Here is a 16,839-nt window from a genome sequence, read left to right on the forward strand (position 1 = left end):
CACATTTTTTTAATATTATTATTATTATTATTATTATTGTTGTTCTGAGAAAAAAAGTCAGAATTCTGAGATTAAATTCAGAATTATTACTTTTTTCTCATTATAATAATAATAATAATAATAATAATAAAAAACAATTTTGACCTTAATTTTAATTTTAATTTTCCTGTGGCCCTAATCCTCTTCGTAGTGTCCAGTAGGGGGCGCTGTGTCCATTCAAACCTGTCTAATCACAATCCGCATTGAACAGTAAAGGAAGAAGAAGAAGATCCAGGAAGTGGTTGTCAACACTGCTGTCCGCTCTGTTTGCTTATTTGGAAAGTAATTCAAGTTGTAAACATTTATATTATTTAATGCATGAATCAGATTATGTGTTATTAGTGTAAATGAGTGTTCGTCACTGACAGCCCTTCATCAGCAGCAGTAGGAGGTTTATTCAGAGCTGTCCAACACAGACTGTGGTCCAACATGGCGGCGGTGGACGTGGAGGATGAGAGTATCCTGGCGTCGATCTTTAAAGACAGCTTCCCGGACAGCTGGAGGGACAACCCGGACTTCACGGCCTACCTGTCCGAGCTCAGCTCCTTCGGGGTGGAGAAGCTGAGCCGGGAGCCGGAGCGGCTGGCCGAGGAGCGGGCTCAGATCCTGCAGCAGACCCGGGAGCTGGCCTTCTCCAACTACCAGACCTTCATCCGGACCGCAGACTGCACCGAGCACATCTACAGGGACTTCGGCCGGGTGGAGAGCAGCGTGTCCCGGCTGCTGGACAAACTGCCCAGCTTCGGGGAGAGATGCAGGTCAGTGAGGGAGACATGATGAACTCTTCCAGATTTAGAGATGTATTAAAAAAGAACAATATATTACCTTGATTGAATGAAAGTGTATCAGACATGGAATATATCAGCTGATCCTTGTGATGACATATACTGGGATGAAGGTATCACATTTAATTTACAAGAGTACTCATTTATTCAGCAAAAAATCATCCATGCATAATGAGTTAAACCATCACAGAGCCCTAAAGCAACACATGCACAACTCCTAAACTGGAATTTGCCCCTCTGGATTGTTATATTCAACAAAACTGTGGAAACAGTTGTGGATGCAGATGAAGAGGAGGAGGATGAGGATGATGGAGGTGGTTGGATCACTCAACTCAACTCAACTTTATTTCAGAATCAGAATCAGAATCAGAATCAGCTTTATTCGCCAAGTATGCTTGAACACACAAGGAATTTGACTTCAGTAAACTGTGCTCTCTTTGTACAAGGCATAAGAATAGGAATAAGAATAAGAACTACAATAAAAATAAAATGAAAATATAATAACAATAACCTTAGCTATAAATACAAAGAAACAACAAATAGGCTTGACTAATATGTACAGGCTAAAATAATATGATAAAGTGCAGTGGTGAGTTGCAGAGGTAGTTTTACATTATAAAATAGAAGTTAAATAATACAAAAAATAGAAATATGGAATTCTGCTTGAGAATTGTTGCATTGTATATCTACATGTATATTTACAGAGAGTATTTATCTGACAGGTATGACACTGTTATGGTTTAGTGTTCATCAGAGTGACAGCCTGGGGGAAGAAACTGTTCTTATGGCGGGTTGTTTTGGCGCACAGTGATCTGTAGCGCCTGCCGGAGGGGAGGAGTTTGAAGAATTTGTGTCCAGGGTGTGAGGGGTCAGCGGTGATGCTACCTGCCCGTTTCCTGGCCCGGGACCGGTACAAGTCCTGGATGGGGGGCAGGTCGACACCGATGATTTTTTCTGCAGTCCTTATAGTCCGTTGCAGTCTGTGTTTGTCTAGTTTGGTTGCAGAGCCAAACCAGACAGTGATGGAGGTACACAGAACAGACTGGATGATGGAGGTGTAGAACATGATCAGCAGCTCCTGGGGCAGGTTGAACTTCCTGAGCTGACGCAGGAAGTACATCCTCTGCTGGGCCTTTTTTCTGATTGTGTCTATGTGGGAGGTCCACCTCAGGTCCCGGGAAATAGTGGATCCCAGGAACCTGAAAGAGTCCACAGTAGACACAGTGCTGTTTAGGATGGTGAGGGGGGGGGGGGGGGGGAGTGGGGGGGGGGGGGGGGGGGGGGGGGGGGGGGGGGGGGGGGGGGGGGGGGGGGGGGGGGGGGCTTCTCCTGAAGTCCACTGTCATCTCTACCGTCTTGAGCGGGTTCAGCTCCAGATGGTTCTGACTACACCAGAGAGCCAGCTGTTCCACCTCCTGTCTGTAAGCAGACTCGTCTCCGTCCTGGATGAGACCGATGACGGTGGTGTCGTCTGCGAACTTCAGGAGTTTCACCGAGGGGTCCCCTGAGGTGCAGTCATTGGTGTAGAGGGAGAAGAGCAGTGGGGAGAGAACACATCCCTGTGGGGCGCCAGTGCTGATGGTCCGGGTGCTGGATTTGATGCTCCCCAGCCTCACCTGCTGTCTCCTGTTTATAAAGCACTTTAAGAACAACAGCAGCTGGACACAAAGTGCTGCACAGAAACATAATGGATAAAAACAAACAATAAAATCATAATATCAATAAGAACAATAAGATAAAATAAAATAAAGTTAAAAAAAAGAAAAAGGCACTAAAACAAGAGCAGGGTCTCATGCTGAGTCGAAAGCCAGGGAATAAAAAATGGGTTTTAAGATGAGTTTTAAAAGTGGACAGTGAGGAGGCTTGTCTAACGGCTAAAGGAAGATCGTTCCACAGTTTGGGAGCAGCGACAGAAAAAGCCCTATCCCCCCTGAGCTTCCGCTTGGACCTCGGTACCTCCAGCAGCAGCTGATCAGCTGACCTGAGGCACCGAGCAGGGGCGTAGAGATGGATCAGCTCAGAGAGGTAGGGCGGGGTGAGACCATTTAAAGATTTAAAAACAAATAAAAGAATCTTAAAATGGACTCTAAAAGCATTACTCCCAGTAACATGCTTTTAAAAATAGAACCATAGGTAGAGGTGCTATGTGACACAAACTGATGTCTGCTCGTGTCTTTCAGGATCCTGTTGACGAACTGAACTGTTGAACTAACATGTGGATGGCAGTTTTGTAAAGACATTCTCTCTCTGTGTTTATTTCTCCTTCAGAGGGTTCATGAAGGAGGCGGAGGAGATCGGAGCCAGCCGTCGGATGAACAGCCTCACGTTGAATCGTCACACAGAGATCCTGGAGATCCTGGAGATCCCTCAGCTCATGGACACCTGCGTTCGCAACGGATACTACGAGGAGGCTCTGGAGCTGGCAGCTTACGTGAAGAGGCTGGAGAAGAAGCACTCGTCACTGCCCGTCATCCAGGTGAGTGCAGGTCCATCTGAGAAGGCTGTGATTCAAACACTAGATAATACTCAATCCCAAGATGTCTTCCTCAGCTTGTCTCAACATTTCAGATTGCTGTTGATGGTTTATAAAGCACTGAATGGTTTAGGCTGATCTGCTACTACTGTATGAACCACCTCGACCTCTGAGGTCATCAGGTACTGGTCTGGTTTCAGTCCCAAGAGTCAGAAGGAAACATGGTGAAGCAGCGTTTAGTCATTATGCTCCACATATCTGGAACACACTCCCTGAAAGCTGTAGGTCTGCTCCAACTCTCACCTCTTTTAAATCAAAGACTAAGACTTTTTTATTTGACACTGCCTTCCTATCTTAGCTCATTTTAACTCACTTTAAATTAAAATTTTAATGTAATTTTTAATATATTTCTAATTTTCCTTTTCTTTTCTGTTTTATCATATTTGTCATTTTAATTGTGTTCTTTTATGCTTGTCTGAATGTCTCCAATACTTTTAATGTTTTAATGTAAAGCACATTGAGTTGCCCTCGTGTATGAAATGCGCTATACAAATAAAGCTGCCTTGCCTTGATCATAATGCATATTTAAATCTTCTTTTTTAAGATCGTTGAGCAAAATACAATTAGCAAAGGATAAAAAAGGACATTTAAATTGCTCTTTTTGTTGACTTGCTACTGAAACAACTATGCACCTTTTGGGAAGTCTCATTTGCAGTATTGTTGCAAGTTTTACATTTTTTTAATACAAAAAATACTAAGTTTGTTTATTAAGAATTCACTAGAATACTTCAAAAAATATATCAAATTATAACTTTTCTTTATAATGGCTAAAATTAACATCCAGCAGGGTAAATTTGCTGGAGAAAACATGTTATACATGAAATGCAAAAATACACAAAGCTATCCTAATTTAATATATTTCTAATTTTCCTTTTCTTTTCTGTTTTATCATATTTGTCATTTTAATTATGTTTTTTTATGCTTGTCTGAATGTTTCCAATGCTTTTAATGTTTTAATGTAAAGCACATTGTTTTGCAAGTTTTACATTTCTTTAAATACAAAAAATACTAAGTTTGTTTATTAAGAATTCACTAAAACACTTAAAAAAATATATCAAATTATAACTTTTCTTTATAATGGCTAAAATTAACATCCATCAGGGTAAATTTGCAGCAGAAAACATGTTATACATGAAATGCAAAAATACACAAAGCTATCCTAATTTCATATATTTGAGTTTATGTTAACTTTTCTCTATTTATATGTTTTCATCTTTAGAAAACATGTTGATGTAAACACACTGTTACACTAGCTCCAAAGTGGGGACGATAAAAAATGTCCCCAGTGTGTTTCCAGTGTCATCCCATCATTAGTCACCTACCTGCAGGATGCTATGACATGGAAATATTAAAATCAAAGATTAAGATTTTCTTATTTCCCACTGCCTTCCTATCTTAGCTCATTTTAACTCACTTTAAATTAAAATTTTAATGTAATTTTTAATATATTTCTAATTTTCCTTTTCTTTTCTGTTTTATTATATTTGTCATTTTAATTGTGTTCTTTTATGCTTGTCTGAATGTTTCCAATGCTTTTAATATTTTAATGTAAAGCACATTGAGTTGCCCTCGTGTATGAAATGCACTATACAAATGAAGCTGCCTTGCCTTTTAAGAAATCTGAGACCCAAATTATATGTATTTAAGAACTCATGCTTACAGTGTTGACTATTCAACAAACAAATGATTTCACACAAACATAGTCAATTTGTTTTCAGATAATAAGCTTTGTTTTTGTTTTTGTTTCTACAATTTTGACTTGAGATCAAATCAAGCATGCCGACTAATCAGATTCATTCTTTACATCTTGTGTTTCAGGGGATTGTTCGTGAAGTGCGTCAGTCCACTCAGCTGATGCTCAACCAGCTCCTGCAGCAGCTTCGCAGCAACTCTCAGCTCCCCGTCTGCTTGCGTGTGATTGGATACCTGCGCAGGATGGACGTGTTCACGGAGGCGGAGCTCCGGGTGAAGTTCCTGCAGGCTCGTGGCACCTGGCTCAACTCCATCCTCACTGCCATCCCTGAAGACGACCCCTACTTCCACATCACCAAAACCATCGAGGCCTGCAGAGTCCACCTGTTCGACATCATCACCCAGTACAGAGCCATCTTCTCTGACGAGGACCCGCTGCTGCCCCCTGCAGGCGGGCAGGTGTCGGTGAACGAAGCAGCCATCTTCCACGGCTGGGTGGTGCAGAAGGTGGCGGAGTTCTTGGAGACACTGGACAGGGATCTGCAGCGGGGTGTGGGAGGCCGCCTGGACTCCCTGCTGGGTCAGTGCATGTACTTTGGCCTCTCCTTCAGCAGGGTGGGGGCGGACTTCCGCGGGCAGCTGGCGCCGATGTTCCAGCGGGTGGCGGCAGAGACGTTCCGTGGAGCGGTGCAGGAGGCTGTGGAGAAGTTCCAGGAGGACATGAATCTGTACACGCTCATCTCACTGCCCTCAGTGCTGGGAGGGACCATCCCCCCTGTGGCCCCCAGCACCCAACCTGGCACCTTGCAGCCCCCCATGTCCCTGCTGGACTTCCAGCCGCTGGCCTGCTTCCTCAACAACATCCTGACGGCCTTCAACGACCTGCGGCTCTGCTGCCCCGTAGGACTGGCTCAGGACATCACACAGTGTCTTGAAGACGGTCTCAAGCTGGTACGCAGCTTTTATCCTTCCTGTATTCTTCATGTCATTAATGATGTTCACTTTTTCATCTGGTTCCACACGTAGGATGAGAGTTCAAAGAAATATAGAGGAACTCAGAGGCATGTCAGGTCATATTTAGCTGGAATTATGGATGCATCATTAGTCCCTATTGTCTTCTTAGTTGATGGTTGAAAGGGAAGGATTGAAACTCTAATTATTCTTTGAACTCTTTATGATTTAAACATCTTAACCTTGAACACTGCAGTGCAAGAATCTCCTTTAGATCAGGGGTTCCCTGGTGGGTTGTGAGGCAAAGGGGGGGGGTCTTGAGATGTCCTACAGAATGTTTTTTTTAAAGTTATCTCAAAATAGTACATTTTACCCATTATAGTAAAAATATGGACAAAAATACAAGCTAAACTCAAAATAAAACCCTGAAAATAGAAAATGTAATGAGTTTTCTGCCTCTCTTTGTTGCCAGATGACTCCTAAGTTTAGGGTTAGTGAACAGTTAATTATCAAAAGCATCAGTAGCAGCAGGTTCATTCAAAACAGCACAGGAAACACAGACACATGCTCATATAGGCAGGGTCATTTTCTGCAGACCAGCTAAATGAAGACACATTAAATCACTTTGAGGGACAGTGGGGGTCGCAAGTCTTTGGCACCCATATTTTGGGGGTCACGGGCTGAAAAGTTCTTTAAATCACACTGTTTGAGCCTCCACACTGAGTGTACGGTCAATATTTCAGGCGAGATCTTTATATTACAATTTCATCTGTCTTCATTCTCGCTGCTCTTGTTTCCCGTCAGGTGACCCGTCAGATTCTGGTGTTCCACCGGGCGGAGGAGTCGGCCTTCAGCAGCAGAGAGAAGGAGCTGTTTGTTCAGTTCTGCTGTGCGTACGCTGAAGATCTGCTGCCGTTCCTGAACCGCTGCCTGCAGGTCCTGTTTCCTCCGGCTCAGCTGGCTCTCATTCTGGGTGAGGATTGGTTTAGCTGCTTATTAGTGGCTTCATTTTTATCAAACTAGTCTTTTCATGTTGATTTGATGGATAATAATCTGCTATTTATGCAGGTCCTAAACAGCTTTAGTTGCAAGTATTTTGTAATTATTTATATGTAAATCAATTTGTCACATATCTTTTTCTTTCTCTTAATATATCTTTTTTTTTTGTCATTCTTATTCTCAAATCTGAATAAAAACCAAAAAGTATGATTCCCAGAAACACCAGTACTCCCCTCTAATGTAGACATAGTAGGTGCAATACTCATGTTAGCCTCTAGATGGCGCTCTAAGGTTGGTGCTTTGTGATTCTGCAGGTGTTCCTGTGACTCAGCTTCATAAGCACGGCAGCCTGGGCAGCGTGGACCTCTCCTCGATCCTCGAGCCTCTGGACTTTGTGCTTCCTGAGAGAGAACCGTTACCCGTGGCGGCCCCGGTCCCAGAGTTCGACATCAGCTCAGAGCTGGGCAGCCTGACGTTTGACCCGCAGCTCGCAGAAACAATAAAAGACCCTGATGTAAAGGTGGAGTCAGAGTCTCCAGACTCAGCAAAGACCGGGTCCGGTCTCGGGGACTCTGAGTCTGAAGTGACAGTGACAAAGTCAGAGGAGCAGGATGAGGAGGCGATGCTGGAGGAGGAGGAGGAGGAGGAAGAGTTTTCTCTGGAATGATGAGACGCTTTTAAAAGGCTTGTTTCTGCAGCTTTGACTGATTCATATAAGGGGGTGTTTGAAGAATCATTACAGACTCTGGGACTCGTTGGTGTGTTTGTGAATATTTTATAAATAAATTATTCTAACAAAAGATTCTCTTACTGCCAAACTCTCTTTTTCAAGCTGCAGGATGAATGTGTTTTAATCTGCTGAATAAATAAAGTGGATCAAACCTCAGCAGCCTGAATTATAAACGAGTGTTTGGTCTGTTATCACATGAACTCAGACTGATCACAACTTCATGATTCAACCTTCATCTGAAGAGTGTTGGAGGAAGTACTCAGACCCTTTACGGCACACTTTCACACCACAGAGAGCCGATGAAGTTTCAACATTTATTAGGGTTTAATGGAGTTACATTATATTAATACATCGGTCTCAACATGACGACTGAGGGAACTGCTGGTTTTGTACTTGAAGGAGAAACAGATTCAAACATGATAAACATCCAGTCTGATCCTTAAAGGTCACAAAAGTCCTCTGGTGACGTCACCACGCGTCTCCAGCTCTTCACTTCTTTTTGACAAACTTCTTGTGGGTGGCGTTGGGGTTGGCTCGTCTCCGCCCGCCCCCGCACTGCCCGTCTCTGATGTTGAGGTTGGCGGCTCGGCTGTAGATGTCGTTCTCGCAGAAGGGCGAACCTCCGGCCATGTAGTCCGGGTTGAAGACGTCGGTTTTCTGGCGAGCTTTGTGGGAGAGTCTCTGCTGGGGGAAACGCTGATCCTCCACCAGGTGAGGGTTGTTCCCGTGTTTCCCTCCCTGAGGCAGAGGCAGCGCGTGCTACGACACAGCAGAGAAGAAGAAGAGGGGTTAATGAGGCGGCAGCTTCTCTATCTGAGAGAGGGAGATTATCCTCACTCCAACATGAATGAGGAATCTGTACTTACTAAATGTTTATAACTACTCCTGGGTTATTATCAGGTTAGGGAACATGGTAAGAGCTGTAGAGGTGTAACAGGTTCAGATGTTTCATGGTTTGAGTCGTGTTGTGGGTGTGTCTCTGTCTTACCTTCAGTCCTCTTGAGTTCAGCACTTTGGGGTTTTTGGAGAAATGCATCTGCTTGCTGCCGTCCTCGTTAACCGTCATCGCCACCTTCTTCAGGGTTTGGTTTCCACAGTGAGGACAGAACGCTTTGTTCATGTTGCTCGTCGTCCTGAAATCAAACACACCCCTCCACTTAAAACAGAAACATGATAAGACGTTTGACTGTTCGGTTCAAACTAGGGATGTCAACGATTAATTGATTGTTAAGAACTTACTCAAACACATTATTTTGTTTTGATTTTCTATCCCTTGGAACAAACATCATGTGGTCTCATATTTGGTTCAGCTATCAGGGAGGTGTTTGAAGTTTAAAGCATGTTTGGATGTGAATCAGCTGACTGAAGGTGACGCTCAGCTTGGGGCTGCGGCTGAGTGACAGGTCTCCATGAGCGCTTTTTTTCCTCCACCACCAGACTGATTCTGACCCGGTTGCGCTCCCGGCTGACACCTGACCGCGTTCACATGATTATTTTTCTCAATAAGAACGAGTCGACAGATACTGGACACTGTGAGTCTGAAACATGTTTCTGTTCAGTTCCCTTGTTGAAGTCTGAGCCTTCACTTTTATGACTGTGTGTCTGCAGAGATTATGAGCCTGCTCCACACGTTGATATTCAGCGTGTTTAACATTTTGAACACCTCAATACGATCCGTAGATATTCAATACTGTCAGTTATATACATTGTGTCGTGAAGGAAAATTTGATTCAGGGGAAAAAACGCATTTTTTATATTTTTGACATGGAAAACGTTTACGTTTTTTGTAGTGATTAATCAATAATTGATCGTTAACATTTCCAAAGATCGATCAGGGAGAACACTTGAAATTTACACTCCTAGTTCAAACACTGTCATCTTCATTAAATTAAAACAGGTTACAGCTCATAGACTAGTTGTAATGCAGAGGTACGGCACTGTCAGGTGTAACTGATAAACTGATCATTGATAAATGCAGCCTTAAAGAGGAGCATATCAGGAATGCTTCTTTAATTTTGTAGCATCGCAGCTTGAAGAAGGCGATGTTTGATATTCACAGACTGGATGAACTCACTTGAAGCAGGCGTGACATCTCAGGATGTAGTTCCTCGCCTGTTTGATCAGCATCCCGTTCACGGAGAGGACATGAAGTCCGATCTGGATGAGAACGTTCTGGAAAGACAGGAAGTAAAAAAATCAACTATCAACTAACCAACAGAAGATAATCTGGCACCTCTTCTGACCACTCCCCTGAGAAAATCTGAGCAAAGGTGAGGTTTCTCTGCTCAAACTGTGACTGTAAAACAAGACAACTGTTGACGTCCCCTCAGGAAACATTTCATTATTTTCTAACACAAGAAGAAGAAGAAGAAGAAGAAGAAGAAGAAGAAGAAGAAGAAGAAGAAGAAGAAGAAGAAGAAGAAGAAGAAGAAGAAGAAGAAGAAGAAGAAGAAGAAGAAGAAGAAGAAGAAGAAGAAGAAGAAGAAGAAGAAGAAGAAGAAGAAGAAGAAGAAGAAGAAGAAGAAGAAGAAGAACGTACTTTATTATTTATACAATGCACACACATGCAGTGGACATGCACTTAGGGAGAGATGTCAGAGTGAGGATGCTGCCATCAACCAGCGCACCCCAAGCAGTTGGGGGTTCGGTGCCTTGCTCAAGGGCATCTTGGCAGTGCCCTGGCAAGTGAACCAGCACCTCTCCAGCCACCAGTCCACTTGCCAATCTTCGTCCATACTGGGACTCGAACCGGCAACCCTTGGGTTCCCAAGTCAAGTCCCTATGGACTGAGCTACTGTAAACATGATGAACCAATAAAACGTCTGCAGATTGCTTCATTGCAGCCTGTTTCATCTGCCGTTTCTTGTAATGCTGTATCTCTGACTCACTCCAATCATTCAAAAAAGAATACAACACATGACCTCTAACCCCGCCCCACCTCTGTCCTTGTTTTGTTTTATTCATGTTTTATTTTTACTTTTATTCTATATAAAGCGACTTTGAGTATTCAGAAAAGCGCTTTATAAATCCCATGAATTATTATTATGATTATTATTAGGATCCAATTTCAAAATGTCCATAGCATGCTGATTTAGCATGCTAACTGAAGCTAGCGTTTTAGCCATGTTGTTTTGATGCTGTGGGAAGCTAACGGTTTTACCTCACCTTACGGTCTGTGGTGTCAACAAGCAGGAGCTAAATGTGTCTGAACTCTTTTCTGTGGATTGATTTGACATGACGTGTGATCAGTTTGTCTCTGGTGCTGCTCATGTCAGTGAAAGTTAATAACCATCGTCAAGGAGTTTTGACCAATCAGAATCAAGCATCTTATGTATTTCATCTTTTGTACTTATAGCTGATGTTATTGTTATTATTATTTATTATTTTTTATTTGTATGTCTTATTCTTATGCCTTGTACAAAGAGAGCACAGTTTTCCAAAGTCAAATTCCTTGTGTGTTCAAGCATACCTGGCCAATAAAGCTGATTCTGATTCTGATCTTACACAGCCAGAAGATCAGTAAGAGAGTCAGGTAATATAAGGGAAGGTAATGTATTAAAAGTTAGACAATGTGTAAAAACAGGACCCTCCTTTAAGTGACCTGGTTTCAGGGTCTTTACAGACCGGTATTGGTCGTCTTACCTGCATGGCGAAGTCGGTGGTCAAACATCCGACTTTGACATCAACAGGAGCCGTCCAATCACCGGAGTCGGTCTTCACTTGCTGGATGTTACTGGGAGTAATCCAACCACCTCCATCATCCTCCTCCTCCTCCTCCTCTTCTTCATCTGCAGGCTCGTTCTCTTTATCCTCATCGTCTGATTGGTTCCCTGGCTTGTCTGTCTGCAGTGATCCGCTGCCTGATTTGGAGATGTTGTCATCTTTCTGCAAAACAAAACAAAACAAACAAACAAACAAACAAACATCATTAAGGAGCCAAAATAAATAACTCAGTCGGTCAGTGTGAGTGTTTGTAAACTCACCAGTAAGTCCAGCAGGCTGTCGTCGATGGTCGGCAGCGGCTCTCTCCAGAAGTGGAAGCTGTTGAACTCGTCGCTGTCAGAAGACGTCTGTGTGTCCTTCTGTGTCACCGTCTGTTTGACTGTTTGTGTTTCTGTCTGTTTGTGTTTGTTCTTTGAGTTCAGCTCGTCGACAGGATCCTGAAAGACACGACCAGACATCAGTTTGTGACACATCTCACCTCTAGCTATGGTTTTATTTAGAAAGCACAGTGCTGATTCAAACTGTATGAATGACTCTGTTTGCAGCTTTCTGTCGTATCGTTAAGACAAAGTTTGGGTTTGAGAAAAAGAGACATTTGAAGATGTCAGTTTGGGAAATTGTGATTCTTTGTAAAAGTTTTCTGACATTTCATTCACATATGATCCGTGTAGCTGCCAGTGATTTCAGTTTATACATTTAATTCATTTAAATCATATAATAATTAAAGTTAAAAACTGGAATAATTTAAGGTTCAAATATTAAAGCTGGGGTTGGTAGTCTCGGAAAACTAGCATGAATTTGAATGTAGCATTTCCTCATGACTCCGTCTAACCCCTCCCCTCCTCCCTCAGAGCTCCTCCAAAACGACGCCCCCCCCGCTCACATGCACGAGCGCCGCTGACTTGCGACCATATGATGGTGATTGATTCAAAACCGGTCCTCACCAAAACATTCTCATAGTGAAAGTTAAAAACACAAACAAACATGGCTGCTGTTAGCACTCACAACTATCATGCTAGCATTATCCAGTTGTCATGGTGACACGATATCAGGAGAAAAGTTATAACACATATATAACACTGTAACAGCTCTACTGTTTGTTAAACCTGTTCAGTGTAGATGTTCTTAATTCCTACAGTGTTGACAGTCAGTGAAGGCATCAGGAGAGGTGTAGAGTGTGTGAGCGGGAGAGAGGAGAGACAAGAGGAGAAGTTCTTCATTCATTCAAACATTGATTGTTGTTTTGTTGGTTGGCGTGGTAACGGCCGACAGTGACCGGTTATTAAAGATCAACGTGTTCACCAATCGGCTCGTCATCACTACAGCGTCCAGGCGGACGCTACAGTACATCTACATTTCTGTAGGACTTACTGAATGTCATTAACTCTTTTGCTTGTTGGTGAGAGCTTTTTAGACTCTGATCCGGACTACAGTCCTGAGCAAAGCACCTCATCAGGTCAGAGGGGACAGGCCCGAGGTCGAGCGAGAGGGGCAGTAAATAGAGTCAGGGGAAGCAGAGGCAGGAGACGGGGAGTGAACGCCGGGGAAATGTACGCTCTGCAGGAGGCGGGCAGAACGGCAGGACGGGATTTGAATGGTTTAAAATTTTGGCACCCAAAAAACATTGATTGGTTGGTGTTTTCCCAGGTTTACTCCGGCTGTAGATAGCAGCTTTTCTTCACTCTTTTTTAAGAACACATTATGTATTGATTACCATCAGGACATAAAGATCATTTTAACCAGTATAACAAAAAGTGTATCTAAATCTGATTACCTACCCCAGCTTTAAGCTGTTTAATATAAGTTAATAAGAATTGTTCCTCAGAAAGTGAAAGCTTCCAGAACATGAGAAAGGGGCGGGGCTTAGCAAGATGCACCTCATGCTTGCCATGCAGCAAGGTTGATGCAGAGAGAAGGAAGCTGCTGCACATTGAAAGAGCTGGGAAGCCAGATATTCGTCTTACTCCCCTACAGTTCATGGGGCCAGTGAGGTACGTGTTAAAGTTTGTTTGTGTGGCCCGAATTATTTTCTTAGATGTGATTATAAGTTAAACAGCATAAAGTTTCTATGTATATTGATTTGATTTGATAAGTAGTGTGTTATGTGTATATGTAATTTGTGTTGAAGCTTTATCAAGCTGATTTTATGATTTTTATTAAATGCTCAAAGGCACTGATTGTGCAAAATAAATGCCCGTAAGAAAAGGAACGCCTTGTGTCCGTGTCTTGACTGGAGGGAGTTACAATCCGTTTATCAAACAAACACTGGTGCGATGCGGCGGCTCTTTCTGGGAAGACTCACCAGTAACTCCAGCAGCTCGCTGTCGAAGGACATCAGCGGCGTTCTCCAGAAGTTGTAAGTGTTAAACTCTTCGCCGCCCGCTGAGTTTGACGTCTCGGTTTTTGCTGGAGTCTGTCTGCCGCTCAAACTGTCGACCGGCTTCTGAAGAACATCAACAATGAAACGTGTTTTAGGTTAGACAGCCGAGATACACACATTCACACACTCTCACTCTTCAGTGTGAAGAAACAACAATGTAATGAGAAGCTTCTGAGAGTTTCACCTTAGAGGGGAAGTGAAATCCAGCGACGTTGATGGAATTCTCTGGGTGGCGACGTGTGCTCTGAACATTCACCTGAAACAAGAGATGTTCAAACGTCACAATCTGATGAAGACACAGGATTGACCGCCGTGACAGACAGCCTGGAGGCTCTATCCAGACTCCTGTCAGGAGGTTTTATCTGGTGACGCCTCAACATGACCTTAAAACCAAACAGGACAAAGTTTACAGTTTCCTGCTCTATTCACTGTCCTCTCAATAAAAGACATAAAAGCCTGAAAATAAACTTTAAAAGATGAAGAAATGTGATCTACTGCTGGTTTATCCTCTCCTGTTGTAGAATTATTGATTTCATTGGTTGATGTTGATTAAAAGCTGGGCTTAATCCTCCAGTCTGTGCCCTTGAAGGAGAAGAGGAACAGATCTAGAGGTCTCTCAGGTACCTTGACTTCAGGTTCCTTCTTCAGGTGTTGTGAGCCGACATGCTCCAGTTCCAGCTGGTAGGTCAGAGCCAGGACTTTGATGTCAGTGGCCGACAGACTCGGGTAGTCTCCGGTCTTCTTGGAGAACTCGGTCACTGAGATCAGAGACAAATACACCAATTCTTAATATGAAAACAAACATCATGAACCAAGCTCCTAACATCTCAAACAGGATGCTCAGAGAAAAACAGACACAACATATAAATAAATATTTATATAAAGTGAATTTGGTATTTTTTAGGGTCAGGAGCTCGGACATCCGGAGGGAGCTCGGAGTAGAGCCGCTGCTCCTCCGCGTCGAAAGGAGTCAGCTGAGGTGGTTCGGGCATCTGATAAGGATGCCTCCCGGACGCCTCCCTTTAGAGGTGTTCCGGGCACGTCCAACTGGGAGAAGGCCCCGGGGTAGACCCAGAACGCGGTGGAGGGATTATATCTCCCGCCTGGTCTGGGAACGCCTCGGGATTCCCCAGGAGGAGCTGGAAAGTGTCGCCGGGGAGAGGGATGTCTGGGTCAATTTGCTTGGACTGCTACCCCAGCGACCCGACCCCAGATGGATGGAATTTGGTATTTATGAGAGGGCGGGGACTACAGGGTAACTCATGATTTAAAACCTGATACAATGATAATGTCACGATACAGCGATTCTGTGATGATTGATGAATTACAAGTCAATAATTGAATGATGTATCTGATTAACTGAAGAGCACTTCATGATCCAGGACATGGACATTTTTCCCATCCCTTGTTTTTAAGTATGAAGATAATTTAATATAAACTAAAATTAACTCTGAAGTGATTCATTATGTTTGAGTGCCATTGAATCCCAACCCTCCCTGTTTGTTTTAAGGCTCAGAATAGTTTACCCAGTCTGATGTGATCCGGGTTTGGCTCTATAAAGTTAAGCTGGTAGGGCAGAAAGGACAGACTCCTCCTGGTGGCTTTGTCTCTGATCTCCTCCACCACATCCTTCAGAGTGTAGATATTCTGTCCGATCTCCTGCAACACAAATCCACAGAGAAGAATGTCAACAACTTTAAAACTCAGGATCAGGGATGAAACTTCACTCTCACATTAATATTAATATTAATTTAACTTATTTATTTAACTCATTTATTTCTAGTATTTGTCTGGTCTTTTTAACTTGCATTGTTTTTAGTTATGTTTTTGTATCCTTACTTATTTTATTAATTTACTGTATTTATTTTAATTTATTTGAAGTATTTTTTTTTTTCTTTAACATTTTCTTTCCTGTTTTCCTCTAAAAAAAAAAATCTGTCTGTTCTTTTGTTATATCCCATAATCTGTGCATGTTCAGTGCTGAAATTGTGTAAGTAAACTCTGTATTTTGTCGATTTGAAGGGAAGTGCAAGCTCTGTTAGAGTCAAAATGGAGGAATACTATTTTTTAAAAATCATTACATTATTATAACATTGTCTTTTTTAAAGTTATGTCTCAAAAAATTCGAATTAATCTAAAATAAACATTCAGAATAAATAAATCCTTGAATATATTCTCCATTCATATGCGTCATAAATCTGAAATGAAATCAAACTCAATGCAGAAGCTTGATTATCACTGACACTAAGGTAAACATGGACAGGGATGTAATATACTGATCTATAACTGACATTATAACATGTATTTCAGGTTCCAGCCCATCATATTCATGCTCCCTGCCTGTGTGCGCAGCTGAGGGCCCAATATTAGGCCTCAGTCTTCACTATGACAGACACTACGAAGAGCTTCAGGCTAACAGTCAGTAATTAACCTGTAAAGAAAATCTTTAAAATCTTTAAAACATGAATATAATCTCACCTGGAGAGGTGCTCTCTTTAAAAACGCTCCTGCGTCTGCGACAACATGCTCCACCAGGGTAGGCGCCATGTTGGATGAGAGGCCAGGTTGTGGATCGACCAATCAGGAGACGCCGAAGAGTCACGTGATGAAAGAAAACAACGAAGGTGCGCTCTGCTCGGAAATATGAGAACTACACTAAAAATAAGACAAATCATGATAATAACGCTGTGATCAATTAACTATAAATACTTATAATTCTTACTTATAATTTATGAACAACTTTTAAATTATTAAACGTGATTCTGCTTAATTTAGTCGTTAAATCAAGAGTTTTTTTTAATATTTCAATTTAAAAACGTTGTAGGACCTTCTTAAGAGCAAGAAGTTGTAACAATAAAAATAATTGATACTTAAATCCATTGAAATATGTCTTCTTTCTCGCTGTAGAGAGCCATTAATGAAGGATTTCGATGGTAGCATCGCAGAAATCATCTTAGAAATGCGGTTTTCCGTTTTTCTAAAGTTCCTGAACGCAGCATCACTCTCA

The 16,839-nt window shown here is 42.5% G+C and overlaps 2 protein-coding genes across 4 annotated transcripts; one reads left to right on the forward strand and one right to left on the reverse strand.

Moving 5' to 3' along the window:
* Positions 1-228: 228 nt before the first annotated feature.
* cog8 (component of oligomeric golgi complex 8) lies at positions 229-7,801 on the forward strand. Of its 2 annotated transcripts, XM_034679877.1 has the most exons (6): positions 232-321; positions 408-797; positions 3,093-3,300; positions 5,176-6,000; positions 6,805-6,973; positions 7,314-7,801. In XM_034679877.1, the coding sequence occupies exons 2-6, from the start codon at positions 469-471 to the stop codon at positions 7,664-7,666; spliced, it is 1,884 nt and encodes a 627-aa protein (XP_034535768.1). In that variant the 5' UTR covers positions 232-321; positions 408-468; the 3' UTR covers positions 7,667-7,801. The 2 variants fall into 2 exon arrangements, with proteins under 2 accessions (XP_034535767.1, XP_034535768.1); XM_034679876.1 differs by having other exon boundaries at positions 229-797.
* Positions 7,802-8,029: 228 nt separating this feature from the next.
* Positions 8,030-16,437, reverse strand: nob1 (NIN1 (RPN12) binding protein 1 homolog). Of its 2 annotated transcripts, none has more exons than XM_034679879.1 (10): positions 16,311-16,437; positions 15,359-15,491; positions 14,457-14,590; positions 14,017-14,088; positions 13,755-13,892; positions 11,713-11,889; positions 11,372-11,614; positions 9,804-9,901; positions 8,718-8,862; positions 8,030-8,488 (listed from the first exon to the last, which is right to left on the reverse strand). In XM_034679879.1, exons 1-10 carry the CDS (start codon positions 16,377-16,379, stop codon positions 8,219-8,221), a joined length of 1,479 nt encoding a protein of 492 aa, XP_034535770.1. In that variant the 5' UTR covers positions 16,380-16,437; the 3' UTR covers positions 8,030-8,218. The 2 variants fall into 2 exon arrangements, with proteins under 2 accessions (XP_034535770.1, XP_034535769.1); XM_034679878.1 differs by having other exon boundaries at positions 13,755-13,895.
* Positions 16,438-16,839: the final 402 nt, after the last annotated feature.

Source organism: Notolabrus celidotus, chromosome 3 (genome assembly GCF_009762535.1).
Source record: "Notolabrus celidotus isolate fNotCel1 chromosome 3, fNotCel1.pri, whole genome shotgun sequence".
NCBI lineage: Eukaryota > Metazoa > Chordata > Actinopteri > Labriformes > Labridae > Notolabrus > Notolabrus celidotus.

What these genes read in the sequence shown, in the direction of transcription:
- cog8 (XM_034679876.1), top strand. Translation starts at nt 469, where the DNA reads ATGGCGGCGGTGGACGTGGAGGATGAGAGTATCCTGGCGTCGATCTTT. An exon ending in AGCTTCGGGGAGAGATGCAG is followed by an intron (nt 798 to 3,092) that starts GTCAGTGAGGGA and finishes TTTCTCCTTCAG; the next exon opens with AGGGTTCATGAAGGAGGCGG. An exon ending in CGTCACTGCCCGTCATCCAG is followed by an intron (nt 3,301 to 5,175) that starts GTGAGTGCAGGT and finishes CTTGTGTTTCAG; the next exon opens with GGGATTGTTCGTGAAGTGCG.
- nob1 (XM_034679878.1), bottom strand. Translation starts at nt 16,379, where the DNA reads ATGGCGCCTACCCTGGTGGAGCATGTTGTCGCAGACGCAGGAGCGTTT. An exon ending in CCCGGATCACATCAGACTGG is followed by an intron (nt 14,591 to 15,358) that starts GTAAACTATTCT and finishes CTCTGATCTCAG; the next exon opens with TGACCGAGTTCTCCAAGAAG. An exon ending in CCACCGACTTCGCCATGCAG is followed by an intron (nt 9,902 to 11,371) that starts GTAAGACGACCA and finishes CTGTCTTTCCAG; the next exon opens with AACGTTCTCATCCAGATCGG.